General features: G+C 42.6%; 1 protein-coding gene across 50 annotated transcripts in view; it reads left to right on the forward strand.

Annotated features, from left to right (window-relative positions):
- The window catches only part of SORBS1 (sorbin and SH3 domain containing 1), a 219639-nt gene extending 202757 nt beyond the window's left edge, over positions 1-16882 (forward strand). For 38 of the 50 annotated variants that reach the window (XM_070561241.1, XM_070561261.1, XM_070561250.1 and 35 more), the window contains 3 exons: positions 7910-7968; positions 10941-11053; positions 13490-16882. In XM_070561241.1, coding sequence (XP_070417342.1) covers positions 7910-7968; positions 10941-11053; positions 13490-13557 — 240 coding nt within the window. In that variant the 3' untranslated portion in view covers positions 13558-16882. Of the gene's footprint in view, positions 1-7134; positions 7195-7909; positions 7969-10940; positions 11054-13489 lie in introns of all 50 variants that reach the window. The other 12 variants (XM_070560916.1, XM_070561048.1, XM_070560947.1 and 9 more) reach the window with 1 other exon arrangement.
- The last annotated feature ends 3640 nt before the right edge of the window (positions 16883-20522 follow it).

A 20522-nucleotide genomic window follows, 5' to 3' on the forward strand; every position in this document is an offset into this window, starting at 1 on the left:
GTTCTCTGAACAGCAGAAGTGGGTAAATGGAGTGCAGGGGGTGTCCAGGGGAACCCAGGATTGGGTGGGAACAGCACTGCGTTGAAAGTCAGGATACTTGAGTTCTAGCTTCAGCTCTGCCATTGGGCTGCTCTGTGCCTTTGGAGGAGTGACTTCCCTTCTCTGACAGCTTCCCTGTCCATGGCAAAAGATTTGAGAAGAGAAGTGAAATTCTTTCTAGCTTTGATATTCTATGATTAGCTAAAAATCCTGTGTGAATTTCAGTTGAAAGGAGAAAGAAGAACAAATACAAAATTTTAAGTAGTTTTGCTCTAGATCTGCAGACCATCTCAATTGAAAAATGAAAGTTTTTCCTTTTATTATTTGAGGAACAACTTAACTAAGTGGACAAACACATACATACAAAATGCCCAAGAATTCAGAATCATCAACCAGTTCTTGGATTTTGTTGGATGTAATTTTGGCCAAGAAAGTTTAGAACAATTAATCAAGAAAGGAAAGGGGAGGAGTATCTTGGAAATCTCCATCATTGGCATTATCAAATATTTACTGAGCTTCCCCAAGTAAATAGCGGTTTGTTGACTGGCGTCCAGCCTTGGTTTTTGAGTCCCTGCAGTTGGTGAGAGAGCTTCATAGAATATCTGAATTAAAAAGAATCTTTAGGGGCTGGCCCCATGGCCGAGTGGCTAAGTTCACATGCTCCACTTCAGCTGCCCAGGGTTCTCTGGTTCAAATCCTGGGCATGGGCCTACACGCTGCTCATCAAGCCATGCTGTGGCGGCATCCCACATAGAAGAACTAGAATGACCTACAACTAGGATATACAACTATGTATTGGGGCTCTGGGGAGGGAAAAACAAAAAAAAGAGGAAGATTGGCAACAGATGTTAGCTCAGGGGCAATCTTCCTCACCAAAATGCATACTTTAAAAAAAAATAAATAATCTTTAAAGATCATCTACTCCAGTGACTCGTAACATTTTCTGGATCATGGAAGGTTTGAGAATCTGAGGTCAGTGGAGGACTCTAGGCCACAGTTTGGGGAAGAGGGTGGCACACACACAATTTTGCATAAAGTATGAAGAGATTCCCACCTGAGTCCATCTGAGAGCTCCCATGAGTCCATGGACCCCCAGGGTAAGAATCCCCAGTCTGTTTGACTTTTATGATGAGATGAGAAAACTGAGGCCTGAGAAAAGTGGCAAAGCTTTAGTGGTGTCAGTTTGTTTCCTAAAGGGAAGGAAGCCAGTCAAACAATAAAATTTGAGGGCATGAAGTTTAAAATAAAAGTATTCAGGAAAGCTGTGTGTCCTCGAAGCATGCATCTGAGAAACACGACAGACTAGTCTACGGCCTTAGAGAAAGGAGCGGAAGGAAAGCTACTCAACTGACCACAGAAAGATGGGCTTTGGTGACTTCGAGGGAATGTCCCTTAGCACGTGGAAAGTAGGTTAGTTCCCAGAAAGATAAGAACAAAGGTATAGGCCTGCTGCGAGCATGGAAATCAAAAATAGAAGAGAAAGCATGTGATGCAACTTCTGAGAACAGAAAGGAAGTTAAAAATGTTAAGATAGCCAACTGAAAGTGGAAAACATTTTCCTTTGACTCACTCAGGAGGGAAATCTCTGAATAAATGCAGAGAGTATTTAACAATTTACGGGATGAGGAGAAACATTGGCTGCAGTTCTTACAAAAATAACCAGCAGGTATTCTCTCAATACCTAGGGAAGGGAACTCAGACCTCAAGTTCAAGTGTCCACCCTTGACAAGGTGTTAGGAGAAGTGGTGGATGTCAGTAGAAACCCTAATGCCACAGCTGCAGAATACTGGGCAAGTTAAGGTGACCTCTTGATCAGAACATCTGCCTCTGGCAGAGCACAAGCCCAGAAGACCAGGATTTAGGGGAATGCACAGGACTTGGAGTCAGAGAGACCAGGGTTCAAATCCTGCCTCTTCAATGCCCAACTCGGACATATTGAGTCTTAGTTTTGTAAGATGAGGTAAATGTTGACCACCTTATTGAGTTATTATGAGGATTAAATGAGATGTGGAGATGAAAGCAGCTAGCACATAGCGTGTAGTTAGGACTCAGTAAATACTTGTGTGATACTGAGGTTAACAGGGAAAAGAAACAAAGGTAGTTTATTTTGTCCTCCTTACCCTAGTCTACCTAAGAGAGGAAGATGGGGGAAATAAAGTAGAAAATGGGAGAATCCTTTTATGTTGGGTTACACAAATCCAGAGTTGATAAAATTCAGAATTTGTACTTTGCAAATTAGTCCTGCTTCTCATTCTCTCCCACTCTGAGTACAAAGGTATCTTCTTAGAAAGCTTTTGGTTTCTTCCTGCTTGAATACACATTTGCCATTACTCCTCTGCTTGTTTGAGGAAAGAAACTGAAGACCCCAGTGCAGACTATGAGGAGAAGGCTGAGCATTTAACTTTAGTGTGGTAATCAGGTTCAAATTACAACAAAGCTCCTGTGTTATCTATGGAGTAATCTGCAAGGAGATTAAGTCTAGGTGGTAAGCAGTTGAACTAATTGGTTGTAATGTGTTTTATGTTCAAGCTGGGATCTTTTTCTCAATAAACTCAAGAGAACTCAGTGGAGTCAGAAACTGTGTTGAGAGTCCTGTGGAGGTTTCTTAGAGCCGAAACCCAGGAGCCCACATCATTCAGGTCTTCCGACTCCTCTGGCAGAGTTTGGACATTTTGGGAAGAGCCCAAAGGACATTTATGTAAATCCTGTACAATCCCCTTATTTTATTAAGAACTTGAAGTCCAAATAAGTTAAGCATTTTGCTCAAAAGATAATACATTAGTGTCAGAGCTTGGCCTGGAACCCAGATTTTCTCAGTCCCAGTCCAGTGTACCCCTGGGGGACCACTGTGGGTGACTAGAAAGGTGAGGTGGGGTCTGAGGAGATGAGAAGATAGGGGTTGTGAGATGATTAGAGGAATGGCATCTCTGAGAGACTCCTGGTATTTCGAGAGGGGTTTGGGGCCACACTGAGGTTGAGTTCCTCTATCCTGCCCACATCGCCAGGACTTCCTGCTGTTCTTCATAGTCTGTAGACAATTTATTTTGGTCTTCAAGGCTTTGGCACACACCCAAAACTGGAAGAGGATGCTTAGTAACTCTGCAGCAGCACCAGGTGTTTTACGATCCCGAGGGATTAACAGCCCCAAGGAAGCTAGGATCAGGTTTCTGAGGGACTTCTGAAGTGAAGGCCAACAGAGCAAGGACGCATGCAGGATTGCTCGCTCAGGGCAAATGAAACAAGGGCTCTAGGCCAAGAGGGGCAACTTATGTGTACGTCTTCAAATATGGAAGAAAAGCAGTTTCTGAATCAGCAACTATCTGTCACCTGCTTACTGTTGATGGGGGAGGGGAGGGAAGTGCAGTGTGTGTGTATGTATGTGTGTGTGTTGGGCTGACTGCTGTTTTTGTAAAGGTGAAAAACTGCAATGTATCTGCAAGAGTCCAAAATGTACTTAGTGTAGGATAATACTCCCTTTATTCTTAACCCTGGGTGAGGGCCTGGTTAGAACTTGTGTCAGGTTTTAGGCTTAAATAGGGCAGACCCTGATGACCTGGGGTGGGATCAAGGAACACTGTTCAGTAGGACTGTGATGTGAGCCACATATGTAGTTTTAAATTTTCTGGTAGTAAAATGGAACGGGTGAAGTTAATTTTAATAATATATTTTATTTAACCCAATATATCTAAAGTAGTATCATTTTAACATATAATCCACGTAAGAATTATTAATGAGATATTTTACGTTCTTTATTTTGTACTAAGTTTTTAAAATCCAGTGTGTATTTTTACACTTACAGCACATTTCATACTGGCCACATCTAAAGTGTTCAGTAGATACATGTGCCTACTGGCTACCATATTGGACAGCATAGGTTCAGAGGAAGAGATCTATAAAGCTGTACACGGTTAGAAAATGGGGGCAGGGAGAGAAAAAACATATGCCTAGAGGAAAAAAATCTGAGGGTAAACAACCCTCAAAGTGAAGGCAAATCCCTGTGATGGATATTAATAGTTTCCACCTCCACTGAGGGTCTACCCCATGGCACCAGCCAAAAAGACTGGTTTATATTTCATCCCTATCAGATGTTTGATTTAAATCTAAGGAAAGCATTTCAAATAGGGAGAAACTGAATCTTAGCAAATAGGATAAATGTTTATCTTGCCTTCTTCCTTCATTTTGTCCCACAAATGTTAAAGAATCAAGTGATCCCTACAGATGAGTTAAGTTTGCACTAGATGTTAAGTTTGTCCAGATGTTAAGGCTATGGTGATGATTATTCTCTGATTTGAATATGACCTGAGACCGAGGAAGGTCTTAGCTGGACTATCACTTTCCCTTCCAGTACTGTGGAGCCTTGGGTTAATGACCAGGCAATATCTATTACTTCACACCATAGCTTTTACTTAAAGAAAAAGTCATCAAGAAGAGCAGTTACAGTGCCTGTTTTCAGAAGAGACAGAAGCCAGGTGTTGCTATCATGGTTATACCAGCTGTCCCAACATGACTCAAGAGGGAAGTGGTGTATGATGATCAGACACTGAGAGGCTCAGCATTCACTGGCTTTGCCACCTTGTGCAAGTCTTCAGGCTTCCCTGAGCCCTAAAATTTCCTTTTCTGCCCTCCAAAGTCCAAGGGGTAGTACAAGAGTCAGATGAAGTAATGGACCTATATGTGCTTTGAAAGCTGCTAAAATAAAAAAGTGCTTTACAACAGAAAAGGATAGTAAAATATCATGTCCTTCTCACTGTATCTGATTCACCAACCTCTTTAAGTGCCGAATATTTGCTAGATGATCTATTCCAGTCAATCCTCGGAATTAAGTTGATTGAAAGATGCTAGTGGGCTTCTGTAAGCTGTGGAGATCATGTCAGGAGATTGTCCACGTCCTCTTTGTTCTGCATTGCACCTGAGGTCATTAGACCACCCGCTGGAGTTTGGAAATATTTTGATCTTTATGAGAACTTTTATTTTCATGAAGTGTGATGCAGATCAGTCTTGGCACACTATAGCCAAAGAACCTCAGTGTCAGATAATTGAGGTCCTCTACAGCCTTGCTCCCCAAAGTTGACCTGTGGACCAGCAGCATGAGCTTCACCAAATAGAAATGCATAGTCTCAGGACACACCCCAAATGTGTCAAATCAGAATCTTCATTTTAACGGATCCCAGGTGTACCTACATACATTAAAGTTTAGGAGCACTGCTCTATGATATCCCAACTAGTAACAGTCAGCACAGCCTCAGCTTGGAGGGCTGCTGTGACAGGCAACTCACTTCCTCTGGAGGCAGCCCCTTCTATCGTTGGACGGCTCTTTTAGAAAGCTTCTCGTTCTATCAAGTCAAAATCTGCCTGTGGGTATTACCTACTCAGGGAGCCCAGAATAAGTTTCATTCTTCTACCACATGAAAGCCCACATAGGAGGTACTTGGAAATGTAAAGGAATATCATTACTTTCCTTTGTTACACAGAAGCCCTGATCCAGAGGTTGGATGGGTGGTGAGTGAGGCCATACAAGGTCAGCTCCCATTTACCTGGCAAAGGCCCTGTAGATCCTGAGATGTTGTAGAGGGAGCATGAGATGGCCTCTTCCAGTTCTGTCTCTTCCTTCACTCCTGCCAGAGTCCAAGGGGACTGGTTTAAGTGATTGCAGATTGGAATGGGCTTGGAGAACTTGAAGAGGTTTCCCAAAAGGACAAGAGTATAGAGTGATGTCTAGGATGGAAGTTGGTCCTGCAGGGCATGCTAAAGGATGAGGACGTATACAGTGGAGATGAACAGGAGGGGGTGGTGTGGTGGAGCAAAAAGACCAGCCTAGCAGCTTTACTTCTCACTAGCTGTCTGTGTTTGGGGAATGCACTAAACCCCTCTGAGCATCAGCTTTCTGGGTTTTAGAAAATAACAGGATAAATTGTCCTGCCTGTCTCCAGGGTTTCTGTGGGACTCAGAGAAGATAATGTCACTGAACCCACTTGATAATGTGGGAAATGATCTAAGGATGAAAGAGAAGGTCTGGTGGAACAGTAGATGAATCCGAGAGACAAGTCTACCTCTAATTCACTGTGTGACCTCAGGGGAGGCCCTCGCCCTCTCTGGGCCTCTGTAAAACAAGCGAGTCATATACAAAAGATCTCTGAGTGCCCTTCTAGAAGATCTTGGAGTTGCAATGGTTCATTGCTATTATTGCAGGTTACCTGGAGGATTTCTCCAAGGGTTGTTCTTCAAATATATATATTTAGGGAGACTTCCCAGAGCTTGGAATTGAATTCCTCTCTGAGAAAAATGATTCTAAACACCTTTCCAATGAAGGCCTGGCCTCTACTATGGGAGTCCCACTTAAAAGACAGGTTTGCTTGGCCATGGTTGCACCCGTGTTTCCATGTCAGCATGTGGTACCTGAGCTGGTGAGTGAGGAGTGATGGTTTCATTTCTACAGCTGTATCAGGATGCATAGTTCTATTTCTGGAAGCAGGCTCTGCCCTGAGAGATATCTGAGCTCATCTCCTATGTAGCTGGAGTGCGTCCTGTGCAGATTTTTCCAGGAGAACAGTCTTGTTTGATACTTTGGATATTACCAAGCGGCTTTTCAAAAGCGTTACTCTCTTTTTCCGTTTTTGTAAGGACTGAAATATAGCATACCTGCTAATGTTATGAGCCTGCTTTGCCAGAGGAGGCTCCCAGTCAACAACATAAATTAAACTGGCTTTTGATACAGCAGCCCTTCCGTAGATGCCAACTGAGAATGAGGGACCAGTGTGTGTGGTTGCGGAGGGACATAACTGCTCCATAAGATAGCCATTCTGTGTGTCTTCCCTATCAAACTGGGGACCCTGTGTTGTTCATTCTTATCTCACTGCAGCCATGTTCCCAACTTCCCATTTCATTGCCTGGAGCTTGCTTCTAACTCTGTACATTGCCTTTTCTCCTGTGCACCCACTGTGTTGTTCTGGAAACTCAGTGGCCGTAGGCCGCGAGTATCCGGTGTCATCGAATGTGATGGTGTGGTACGTGTATTTGCTCATGCTTTTATTTTGAATCCTTTCCAATGTGACATCTGCTAAATTGTCTCCCTTATAATTTGCTTGGTGATCACAGCCTTCTCATCATTCATTGAGAGCAGGACCTGATCTCACAGAATCTGAAAAGAGCTATGTGGTAAGATGCCTGTTGAATAAGAATGTAGCTTTTCTAAAGAGAGTCCTTACTGACTTTTAGAGTCTAGACTGGAGTAAGGCCTGGTTAACTCAAGAGCCATTATTTACTTGAATTATATGGCCATTGCAGTAGAGAGAGATGTCAGGCCACCTCCTTCCCTTTCAAAAAAAAGCAGAGGAATTGAGACAATATTTCTACTCTGCCTACATGTGGGATTAGATTAATGTATTAGTGCATGCTTGGGGATTCATACTTGCATTTCTGTCCTAAAATTATTCCATTTGTAACAGTTACTCACTAATTACAGGCTTTTATGCTGCTGCCTTTTTTTTTTTTTTAATATTCATACTAAATCCCAAATTCTTCTGTATCTTACCTGTTTTTCCATGCTTACGCCTGGATTCCTCCTGCACTCCACTACGGGAATATCTGTTTTTTTAACCTGGATCTTCAACTCTCTTGTTTCCCTGGACTTATGTGCTTCGTCTGGAATGTTACATCTCTTCCTCTCTTTCTTTTTTTTCTTTTTGTCCCCATGTTGACTTTTATGGGGGTTTCTGGATATCTCGGGGCCACCTCACAGGAAGCAGTTTGCAATGAGATCATAAACATTGCCGAAAAATCTGTTCATTACTGCAGCACTGTTTCTCATCCCCTTGACTTTCATCACAAGGTATCCCCTTCTGACAATAAATCATCTTTAATCATTTCTCAGCAACCTCAAGCCCAGCAGCGAAGAGTCACCCCAGACAGGAGTCAAACCTCACAAGATTTGTAAGTACACTTGGTGAATTTCAATTCTCACGTTTTTAGCAGACTGTTGGCCTTAGAAAGTGGGTCATTGATTGACTATGGGGGCAGCCATTTGGGGGAAGGAACAAATCACTTCCAGCTTCTATGCGGATTTCTAGTTAAGGTCATGTTTCAATCAGCCAACATGAAAAGAGGTGGCAGGTAAATATAGGAGGTCATGGACTCCTGGGAGAGAGACAGGTAAAGAATTAAGTGCCATACAAGGGCAAAGGGGAGCTGTCTAACTGGTTTCAGTCCTCTTGTGGGAATATAGAGGAAGGAGTGGTTCATTCTGACTGAGGATGAATGAATAGAGTCAATCCATTCATTCAAAAAAAAATTACCGGCTATCACGTATGTTTTAAGTACATAGAAGTAAACTCTATTCAAGCAAGAAAGGGGATTTGGGATGAGCATTGAAAGACAAATTGGACTTGAGATCTAGAACAGGGAGGTAAAAGGTCTTCCCAGCTGAGGAAACCACATGTGCAAAGGCCTGGGGTAGGTGGTGTGTTTGGAGAAGTTTGAGAAGGCCCATGTGGCTGTGGTATACAGTTCACAGAGGGAAAGGGATGAAGCTCAAGGAGTAGCTTGGGACCAGATTGTAGAATCCAGGATACAATTGAAATAGGTTTGGATTTTATAAGTTTATAAGTTTAGGCACTCAGGAGCCACTGAAGGTTTTTGAAATGAGGAACATAATGATTATATTTTGCTTTAAGGGAAATAACTCTGGCAACAGAGTGGAGGGTGGATTTCAGAGACAAGGGACAAAGATACTGATTAGGAGATATGAATACAGCAAGGAAGTGATGAGGGCCCAGGCTAGGACAGAGCAGGTGCTTTGTGCATGGAAGTATACAAGATTACCCAAGAAGATACAGGGAGAAGAGAACCGAGGGTAGATCCTTTTAAGGCAATAGAGTAGCTGCCTGAGAAGGAGCAGCAAGAGATGCAGGAGAAGGTCTCGGAGCGTTCACCTGTGTGGAACAGAGTAAGCAGTGTTTGGTCAGCTGTGCCCCCTGCTGCAGAGAGGCCAAGGAGGGGAGGAAATGAGAAGTGTCCTCCAGGCGTTCTATCTGAGAACTGGAAAAATCATTGGTGACCTCTGAGACAGCAGTGTTAGAGAGGTGGAGCAGATGCTACGTTAGAAAGGTCTGATGAGTTGGTTTGATGGTGAGTGGAAGGAGTCGGGGCTATAGAACAAGGGGGTAACAGAGACAAGGGAGGTGTTTTTAGGGTGCAGAGACTTCAGCACTTTTGTACCAGAGGAGAAAGAGTTGACAGAGTTGAAAGATGTAGGAGAGAAGATGTGAGTTAAGGAAATAGCCCAGGGAAGAGAGTTCTACGTGGCCAGGAGAAGGGACCCGTCCTCATACATGGGAACAGACAGGAGGGAGGGTGAAGACGGAGACTTAAACATAGAGGGATGAAAACTGAAGTGCTGCCACAGCAAGCTTCCTCTCAGGAAACAGGGGTGCAGGGAAGAGCCCTCTGCTGAGAGTCGGGCACCAGAATTGGCAGAGGAGCTGGGGGAAGGACTCAATGGAACAGTGTCCTGAGCAGCATGATATCCGTCCAAAATCAGACCTGACATGGTGAGGGGGACCCAAGCAGCAAGGGTACGGGACTTCTCCAGCCAGTCTCCATTGTCTGGGAGTGAGAACAGAGAAGCAGATGTCAGGAGTTGTTTCCCAGAGCTGAGGTTAGCAAAGCAGCCACAGTGGAAGTTAAGGGGATAAGGCGTTCTGAGGAGTCCAGGTTGAGTAGGAGACAGCAGACACATACAGAAACATCAAAAATGTATTTATTTTCTGACTCGAAATCCATCTGCATCTCTTTAATTCCTCATTAGAGACCTTCCTCCTGGCAGACATATCCATCTACCAAAGTATCACTACATTTGAACAAACACGTAAAGTTACATTGTCCCTTTGGTTTTAGCAAAAGAGAACGAACTTCTTGTTTCTGGGAACTGACTCCACTTCCTTGTTTCTAGTCTCTCTTGCCCAAACATGGGAATTCTCTGACATCTACTGGAAATGGTAGATGATTGGCTCATTTGCAAAGTTTTGCCTGCTACTGTTGTGTTTCAAAATAGTGAGTAAACAGAATTGCGAACTTGGTGCATGGTAGATGCTTCTTAAGTATTTGTCAAAGGAATAAATAAAAACCAAACTTTTCCTCATTGCCAAAGCAGCTATCGGATTTCACCCCAAGTAGTCCAGCTTTCTCAACTCGTAGCTGTTAGGACAGACAGAACAGCACAGACCAGATTGCCTTAGGCCAACTAGCAAGTAAATAAAAATCTTAACCCCAAAAGATCGCTTGGATAGAAAAACAGCAAAATGCTTCCAGGAGTTTCAGAAAAATGACATCCACGTTTAAAAGCAATCAATGATGTGTGTGTCAGCATGTAAAGAAACTCAAGGTAGTTTTGCTAAACAGTGAGGCAATAGGAATGTACTTTTTATATCTTTATATATATATATGACAGTTGCCTTATGCTCTCCAATTACGTTATTATAATGTTAATACAATAACAGTATATTAGACCAGAATTAATGTTTGTCTCTGGACCTAAGTAACTTCTGATTATCCTTGATAATTTACATATATTATCCTGTCTTAAGAGAAAAATTTGATTAACTTGAAAGGGGGAGCATCTAGACAAAAAAGCTTGGCTATGGTGCCCAAATAAAGCTAAATAAAAGGACAGATCATGACTTGCTTCAGAAGTTCCCCATCCCTGTCAGTCTTAATTTACTTATCACATGTTGAATGGATCTCTCTGATGCTAAGTTATTAGAGAAATGGTCAATAAAATACTTTTATCTCCACTGATGAGTAGGAAACACTGCCCGAAGGTTGATTTAACTAAAATTGGTTTTAAAATTCATTATTTAATCCTATCAGTGTTTGAGTCACTTAATATTCAATGTTCTCATTTATAGACTTAGCTACCAAGCACTGTATAGCTATATACCACAGAACGATGATGAATTGGAACTCCGAGATGGAGATATTGTTGATGTGATGGAAAAATGTGATGATGGATGGTTTGTTGGTAAGTGATCTCATCATGCTCTTCTAGTTGTGTACTGAAGGAATAAGTAGGAGTGATGAGCCATGCAAAGAGCAGTATTCTCTGCACAGAAAGAAGATTCCTAACTACCGTTAGGAATGCTGGGCCACCCAGTTTATGTTTGTTCTCAAGACACTGTGGATGATACTAATGTTCGACCCAAAACCAAATATGCCAACATCTACTGCATGGAAGGGCAGTTGTCAGATTCATTAACTGAGTTCTGTTTGTATTTCTATTTTGCATATATCTGTTCTACATTTGGAAATTTTATTTTTTAAAATTCTTATGAAACAACACAAGAACATTTGACTGAGCCTCAGTCTGTACCATGAAACACAAGCATATATGTAGACATTCCAAAGACCTTATTTACTCCAGGCTTCTAAGGAGTTTAAGCAAAGCAACCTGCTTAATTAAAAGAAAGGATTCACCTTTATAGAACAGGGGAGAGAGATCAACCTTTCTTGAGATTCTGTTACAAAACAGACACTTGCTGGATATACTTTCCTTTTGAAGTTCTCCCAACAAACAGCCCCTAAGGCAAGAATTATCCTTCTTTCACAGATTCAAAAACTGAGGCCCAATGAGGTTAAGTAACTAGCCTAAGGTCACCATGCAGGTAGCAAATGGTGGGGCTGGTGTTTGAACTCAGGCCCATTTCTCCCCAAGCCTGTGTGCTTTCTGCTCAGGCATGAATATGATGTTGGGAGCCACTGACTCACTCTTGGCTTCGGTTTTCCCCTCTACACCTGGCTTTACCTTTTTCTTCTTTTCAAAGACTAGCTCTTTCCTATTCTCCCTGGAAAAGCTTTGCTGAAGTGAAGTTATGTCAGGGCTGAGATAGTGAGAACAGCAAGGCCTCAGCATAAATGGGAGGCCAGAAAGATTTGCCTTGGCCTCACCAGCCTGTTAGAAAGCTACCCCATCCTTCCAAGACCCCCAGAAGCCTGTGGCTCTCACTGCCTCGAGTTGTTCTGTTCAAAAGGAAATCAGGTCCGAGAAGTCGGCGACACTCTAGAGCAGTGCAGTCCAGTAGAAACATAATGCAAGCCATGTATAAAATTTACAATTTTCTGGAAGCCACATTGAAAAAAGTAAAAAGAAACCAGTAAAGTTAATTTTAATAATATATTTTATTAAGCCCAATGCATTCAAAATATTATCATTTGAGCAGGTAATCAGTATAAAAAATTTTTGTACCTAAGAATGTCTTCGAAATCTGATGTATATTTTATAGTTACAGCATTGCTCAATTCAGACTAGCCATGGTTCAGGGGCTCAGTAGCCACATGTGCTGTCATATTGGAGAGTGCAGCTTTAGTATCTATTAGCCATTAAACTCTTCCAGGAGTATTTACATTTTTTAGGAGAACTTGGGATGGGGTGAGAGGTGGCAGTTCTCTAATGGGGGCATCCCCAGCAGCTAGGTAAAGGAAATATTTTGGATTCGTCCATTCTTCAAACACTTGGAAAGGTGTTTTCATTCAGACTGAATAAAGTAACCCAGAAGAGCTCATTTTTCTCATCCATAAAGAGAGTGGTAACTAGCTATGTGAACACATCTCTGGGCCTTACCATCCCAGTTCTCTGCATCCTTCTTGACCATCCCCCTCAGGGGTTCAACTAGTTGTTTTAGATGTCTTTAGCTTTGAAGAAAGAAGTTTCACTTTGGGTAACAACTCCAACCCATTGGTAGTGGCTGCTTGAAACTGTTGTGTTCAAGAGGATTCTGAAGCCATATCCAAACCAGTTGGGAAAAAGATACAATGATCAAATTGTGATGTCTGCTAATGAGGCACAACAAATATCTGCCACCACCCCTCCCCCTCAGCTTTAGAGAGAGACTCCCAAGAGAAGGAACTATGTTAGGGATCCAGCAATTCTGGACGTGGAGCAGGCCAGGAAGGGCTTTGTTCCCAGATAGCTCAGTGTTCCTGGCTCAATGGGAACCCTAATAAGGTTGGTAGCAAAGACAGGGAGTCAATCTGGGTCTTAGGCACAGGCTTATAAGAGGAATTTCCTTTTGATGTGTTGATATCCAGTGGACTTTTAGAAATCCTACAGTTCAGGAATTCTAAATCTCTGGTATCTTCATGTGTTGGATAAATGTGCTCATTCTTCCAAATATGAATATTGGAAAGAGCAGTGGGCTGGGAGTCAGAAGATCTGGGTTCAAAGTCTGCCTCTGATGCTTATGAGGCTGTAAGACCTCAGAAACATCACTTAAGCTCTCTGACCCTGGGTTTCCTGTTCTGAAAGAACGGGAGTATTAGAAATACCTGCTTTGCTTACACCCAGCATTATTTTTCAGCCTACATGGGATAAGATAGAGGGAAGTGCTTTGGAAACCATATGCTGTTCTCTGAACTCACACGGGTGAGTCTTCTCATTGTGCGTATGTGTGCTTTTTTATAGGTACTTCAAGAAGGACAAGGCAGTTTGGTACTTTTCCAGGCAACTATGTAAAGCCTTTGTATCTATAAGAAGACTGAAAACCACAGAGATTATTTTTATTGGAGGATGAAGCATAATTCACAAACCGGTCTCTTTATTTAAACGTTGAGTCAGTAGGAGAACTAATGGACAAAGTAAGAAGCAAAAGAAAGGACAGAGAAATGTTGTGTTTAAATCCTGAGCCTGGCTAAGCTTACTGTGCATCAGACAGGGCTGAACCATGTGCTGAGCAAAAAGGAATGAGGCAAATCTGTATTTACTTGGCTGCTTCTGGGAGCCACTCCAGCCTTCCCCTCTTCACCCCTCTTGGGTTATCTGACCTGCAGCACAGTCCAGGAGCAGTTAGCCCAGAAATGCCTCTTACTGCCCCAGCCTTGACCAGCTCTGGCTCAAAAGGGTCGGTTAGCCTGAAGCAGCCCTCCCAGCACCAGGCAGATCCCCAGCTATTTTCCAAAGGCTGCACATGCAGACTCCTCCAGCCTCTATCCCCAGCCTCCCCAGAGCCCACTGAATCCCCAACACTGCTGGAGATCCATCTGGGCTGCTGAGGCATCCCTAGACAGTGATGGAGGCCCCCAAACTACACAAGTCAAGTCCCTCACTGGACCTACCGAGGTACATAGGGAAATAGAGGCAAAATTCAGGCGCCCTGTGTATTCAGCCTGCATGTGGCATTGCCATTGACGCCCCTGGTGTTCAGACAGAAAAGCACACAAGGTTTGCCCATGGGAGCTGGGTGACCAGGCAGATAGATTTGTATTTCTGAGTGATTAAGTCAAGAAGCCCGGTAGCTCTTGAGGTCACTTGCAGTGTGCTCCTTTCCCATATCACTGGCTTTTATAAATGGTCACCTTCAGGGCAGCACAGTTTCATTGATCAAAACACCATTGCTAATCTTTCTTTTCTGGATTGTTTTTGGCCAGGAAAGTTTGGGGTTGATAGGCCTCTTCTCACAGAAAACCACGGATGGTGTTCAGTGATTCCTTTAACATACACTGATGTACACTGGATGCCGATGAGCAAGATGTGGCTCCAAGCCTTAGAAGACACTCACCGTGTCTCCGTTTTCACTCCCCAGTGGAGTTGAAGGACCATTCAGAATGTAGTAAACCAGGGTTGTGCATCCTGATGCACCCTCCTGAGGCTTCTCTTCAGAGCAGAAGGTGCAGATGCAGTGGCCCTAAGTGTGAGGCAGTGATTCTGCCACTCCCAGGAGATCTGTCCTTTGTGGGGGGCCAGATTGAGGAGGGGAGGCCCCTGTGACGTCTGGGGTGTTCAGTCACAACTCTGTCCAGTTCAAGGATGTTTATCAGCCTCTCTGTTAGACCCCTTGGAAAAATAAAGATAGAAATGACCCATTCCCTGCCTGCTGGGAACTCAGAGGTGATTGGAGAGACAGACACGCACCAAAAGACTAAATCAAGAGAGACTGTGATATGTGCTAAGAAGGGTGTGAGAGAGGAAGAGATGAATTTTCCCTGGAAGGATCCTAGAAAGAATTGTCATACTTATGTCTCTGTTAGGTCACTTTTGAACAAGTAGGGTACTGGAAGAAGCTTTGTCTGAGAGTAGTTTAGGGCTGGAAATACTTGGAACCATTTCCATAGTCTTCAAACTCTCATCCTCCCCACAAATACACATCCAAGGTCACAAATAGGAGTAGTAGTTGTAGGTGGTAGGGTGTGTACAGGAACCCTGGCTGTCTGCACATAGCTCAGAATTGCCCCAGGACAGTTATCCCAAAGTCTGGAGTTTACATAAGTAGGTAAAGTTTGTCTTCAGTGCCTCTGCCTCAGCTTCTGCTTCCACTACTCATCTTAGGATCCCATCTGCTGCCCAGCCCCCCTCAGTCAGCTACAGTACCCTCACTCTCCCTGTGTTTCTTTCAAATCCTGCTCTCAGGAAAGAAACTGCCACTGACTCCTTCACACTAAAGTGTAAATGACTCATAAGAGGAATGTGTTACCTCTTCCCGGAGACATTTGTTTTTAACTAGGACAGAGCAAAGCCTTCCTTAATCCCAAGGGGAAAAGGCTGTGGCACTGATGGTGGGGGTGGGGGTGCAGGTGGGGTGAAGGAGCTTCCTGAGTAGAAAGGGCCTCCTTGATATTCCTTAAATAAGACTCATAGCTTTGGAAGGTCCACTCCACCATCCAAGGGCACTGCTTTTTTCTCACTTACTCTCTCTGAGGGACTATAGTACAAGTGCATTTGCACGTGCATTTTGCACGGCAGCATTTCACCCATTTTGGAATGTAATTCTTGTGTTGGCTAACGTGTTTCCTGTTTTTCTTAGATGCAAGCTATTAACATGATCTTATCTAATAGTTTTTTGAGGGGCGCTTCTTGATTAAATAGGTAATTTTGAACACCTCTTTAAATACAGCTAGAAAATAAAACCAATTTGTAAAGCCACATTTGCATATGATGCCAGACTCACGTATTTGTATATCTCCAGAAACCCAGGTATGCCTCACCAATTTGCCCATCTTTAATAAAATATGTTAAAATTTGCATCAAACTTCAGCTTCCTACATATGACAAACAGGGAACAAAGGTTTCCAATGGCTCTTTTGTCTTCAGACATTTAGTAATATAAAATACCTATTTTTATGCTGAAATGTTTATACAGGTTTATTAATAGCAAGTGCAAGTAACTGGCAGCATGCCTTGCAACACATTTTGATATATTAGCCATGCTTCTGGGCAAAGGCAGGCCTCAAACTACTTCTCTTTTACAGTCTCTCTGGGATCGGTAAAAGAAAAATATCATATGCTTAAGAAGTGGGACTGTAAATATGTATATTTAACTTTGTATAGCCCATGTACCTACTTTGTATAGAAAAATAATTTTAAAAATTTGAACTGAAGGGGGGTAAAATAAGGAAGTCATGAAGTTTTTTGCATTTTTATTTAAATGAAGGAATTCCAAATAACTCACCTGCAGATTTTTAGCACAAAAATAGCCATGGAAAAGTGTTAAAATTTTAAATAATCATTCTTTCTGGGAGAGAAGGTAACTATTATCTCAGTTATAGTTTTTCTTTTGTTTTTGATTTTTCTTTTTTTTGCAGTCGTATTTATCTGCAGTAATAGTAAGCCCTATTGCTAGAACAGGTTACTACAAAAAGGATTATATTCTGAAAGAAAAATAACTGACATTCTATATAACCAATTAATTTAAAGTATTGCCATTTAAATTACACACCAAGAGCATGTACTATGCAGACACAGATTTTTTTCTGTTCATTTATTTTTCTTTATTGCAGTGGATTGATTTGATAACTAGATGTGTTGAATTACTACATTTGCTGTACATATTATTTAATAAACTTTATTCAGAATTGTGTGGCATATGTTTGTTCTTACCATTCCTTGTTTCTCTCCTTCGCCAGGTTTCTCCAATGAGGCTTCTGTTCACTGCTTCAACTTTGTACACTCTCCTTTTCCATTCTTAATCACCTACCATCTGCCTTCCATCTTGCTCCACTTCTTACCTTACTCTTTTCTCAATAAGCTAACTTCGTGACCCTCACTGAATTAATTATTGTGGACCATTTCACCATTCTTTCTAACATTTGTTTATGTCTGTTCTGATTACAAAAATAATGCATATATCTCTTTAAAGCAAAAGTGAAACATTATAAAGTGTGTATAATGGGTCTTATTTGCTCCATAAGGCATGGAAATGGCACAGCACTTAGTTTTTCTAAATCAAATTAAATCTGGCTATGAGTCTTCTCTTGCTATGATGGGTGAAATTGCAGTCTGTCCTTTTTCCCCATCCCAAACGGTGTGTGGCAAGTGTGGCAAGGCCGTGGCACTAGGCATCCAGCCTCTCCTGGCATCCCATGCTTAGGACCACACCAGTCTCTGAGGTGGAGCCTGCTGCACACGGCTGATGGGTCTGTCCCATAACAGAAAATCCAAAACATCCACCCTTTCTGCCCTGGTTCTACCCTCCTCCGTCTCCTTCAACTCAAGGCACCAGTTTGTACTGCCACCTGTTTGGGGTGACTCAGTGGGATCCCCCTCAGTGGGCTGATGTCTCAGTCTGGGAGAAGGGTTGTCTTCCAGGGGTCTGACAGCCTCAATACTGGGCCCTGAGTCACAGGCACTCATGCCCTCCATCCTGTCCAACAAATCCATCAGCCATATCTTCAAAATACATTTAGGACCCAACCACTTCAACCACCATAGTCCAGCCATGTCCTCTCACCCGGATCACTGCAATCACTTTCTAACTGGTTTCCCTGCTTCAACCCTCGCCTCCTCTACTTTAGTCTGAGAGCAACCAGAACTATCATTTTAAAGTTGTTCCACAACCCTCTAGTGGCTTCTCCTCTCGCTCAGAGTGGTACAATGGCCTCAAGTCCGGTTGGCACACTGCCTGCCCCTATCCCTTACCTTGGCTTCTTTTCTCATTGTTCCTTCCAGTCACACAATCTTATAGCCTCGAACTCATCAAGCATGCTTCAGCTTTATGGCTTATGTATGCTATCCCTTGTGCCTGGAAGGCCCTCCCCCACAAACCATGGGTTTTACCTCCCTCCCTCGAGGTCTTTATGTTGCCTTCTCAATGAGGCTTTCATTGACCACTTTATACATAATAGGACCCTGCTGTCTCCACCCCAGCATTCTATCCCCCTTCTCTTCCTCTATGCTTCTCCATAACACTCATCACCATCTGATACTTATTTTCATAGTCATATAAAATCTATGAGGGTAATGATTCTGTTTTGCTATTATATGCCCAGCACCAAGAAGAGTGCCTATCATAGTTGGCACTCAGTTACTCAATCCTTTATTGATCAAATGAATGAATGAATGAATGAATGAATCCTTGGGGCCAGAGATCCTAGAACTTAGAATATAGTCATGAGCCACATAATGTTTCAGTCAACGACTAGACCATATATATGACGGTGGTCCCATAAGATTAGTATCATACAGCCTAGATGTGTAGTAGGCTATACCATCTATGTTTGTGTAACTACACTCTGTGATGTTTGCACAGCGACGAAATTGCCTAACAATACCTTTCTCAGAATGTATCCCCATTGTTAAGCGACACATGGCTGTACTAATAGTGAAAGAAAGGAAACATTATCTTGCCTTTTTCTTACAGCAGCAGAAATAGACCAAAAATTAATCTCTCAAATTATTCTGGGCTTGTACAAACATAGAAAGTGAAAGTTCTCCATAATTATAGTCATCCAGACAGAGATAACCACTGCTAACTATCCAATGTATGGTCCTCCAAGCTTTCTTCTCTGCACATACTGAATACATACATCTATAAATAAATGCTTTGTATCATCTTATATGCTTCCCCCATTAACAAGAGAACTTAGACATGTTTGCATAATCTACGTAACCAATCCCCTATTGATGATGCAAATATTTGAGGTTATTGCCAGCTTTTTACCACAACAAACAATGCTGCATTGAGTACAATTATTGGCTCAAAGAGCAGGAACATTTCAAATCTTGAGATACTGCCAAATTGCCTTCCAAAAAGAATCATACCAATTTATACTCCTGCCAAGTTCATGGGAGTGTCTGTTTCCCCACCACCCAGTTAAAACTAGTCCATTATCTGCTTTTAGGAAATGCTGTTCCTTGGTTTGCCTGCCTTTTTAGTGGCCAGCCCCTTCTGCAGAGTCCTCTTTCTAGATCTTCTCTGAATTATCTCTCATCATATGCTCCTTCAGGAAGCATATCCCTCACAATATAATTTGGCCCAAAGAGTCAGTTGTATGAGGGGTCCTTTCAATGAAAAGTGCTAGAAGCCCAACACTACTGGCCATTCTTGAATCATGTCACTGGGAAGAAGAGAGTTGGAACTAGCTTCAGGCAGGAGTGAATCCAGAGACTCAAACTTTCTGTCTGTATTTGTCTTATTCTTGGCATTGTGGTCTTGTTTTGCTACATTTTCACCTACTGAATGCAGCAATAGGAAACATGACAGCAGGCAGCTCCAGCCTCATTCTTCCAGTTCTCTGACTCTAGACTAGGCAAAAGGGCCTTCCTATTTGGCTTTCCTGAAAACAATTCTAGGCCCTGGCAGGCCCAATTTGGATATTTACCCTTCCTTGGACTAATCATTTTGGCGAAAGGGGGAGGAGTATGATTGGCAGCCCCACCGGAACCTCATCGAATGAGGGAGAGGAAAAGGCCAGGGGAAGGGTATTCAGCTATAAGAAGAGCAGAAGGTAGCTGGATAGATAACTCAGTGGTCCACTGTGCAAACAGGACTTTGAGCATTATTGTCACAAACTTTGGAAGATGGAACACCATTGCCCTGTCCCAGTACAAACTTCAGTGTAGCTGAATGCAAGCTATGTGCTGAAGCTCTGCTAGCCAAGGTCTTGAGATGAACATGGTGGAGGAGGATGTCCATCCAGAGGAGGGGGCTGATGTGACCAGGGGGGCATGCCACAACTGTATCATGCACTAAAAATATTAGCACTCTTCTGAAAGGGAACAAAGATTAGCATCTCAAAGTCATGAAGAGTGTTTGCGTGAATTGTACACAGGTGTATTTACCAAGTCTTAGTATGTAGAGATCAAGCCTGTCTCAGGGTTAGCTCAGACCTTTTAAGACCAATGAAAGAAGTTACCACTTGGTACAGGTAATTTGTGGAATGGGTTAGTGAAGAAGGTGGTTCAGATTGAAAATATTCAAGAAAATTTAAGATGAACCCATGGATGCAACAGGCCTTGATGAGGTATTATGAATGACCACATGACACTTTAGTTTATGAGGTCTGTCCTGGAGGACAAGTACTCTGCTCTTCCTCACTCTGGCATCAGCAGAGGCAACATACTGGGTAAGTTAAGAGTCTCTCTGGCAAACTCGTTATTAAAGAGAGATCTGATAAAGTGAGATGAATCTGCAAAGAGATGTGAGAATCATCTTCAAAATAGTAGCATAAATCATGTAGATTGATGAGAGATTATATTATTGGGGTCGGTGGACCTCTTGGAGTCC

This window comes from Equus przewalskii, chromosome 1 (genome assembly GCF_037783145.1).
Source record: "Equus przewalskii isolate Varuska chromosome 1, EquPr2, whole genome shotgun sequence".
Classification (NCBI taxonomy): domain Eukaryota; kingdom Metazoa; phylum Chordata; class Mammalia; order Perissodactyla; family Equidae; genus Equus; species Equus przewalskii.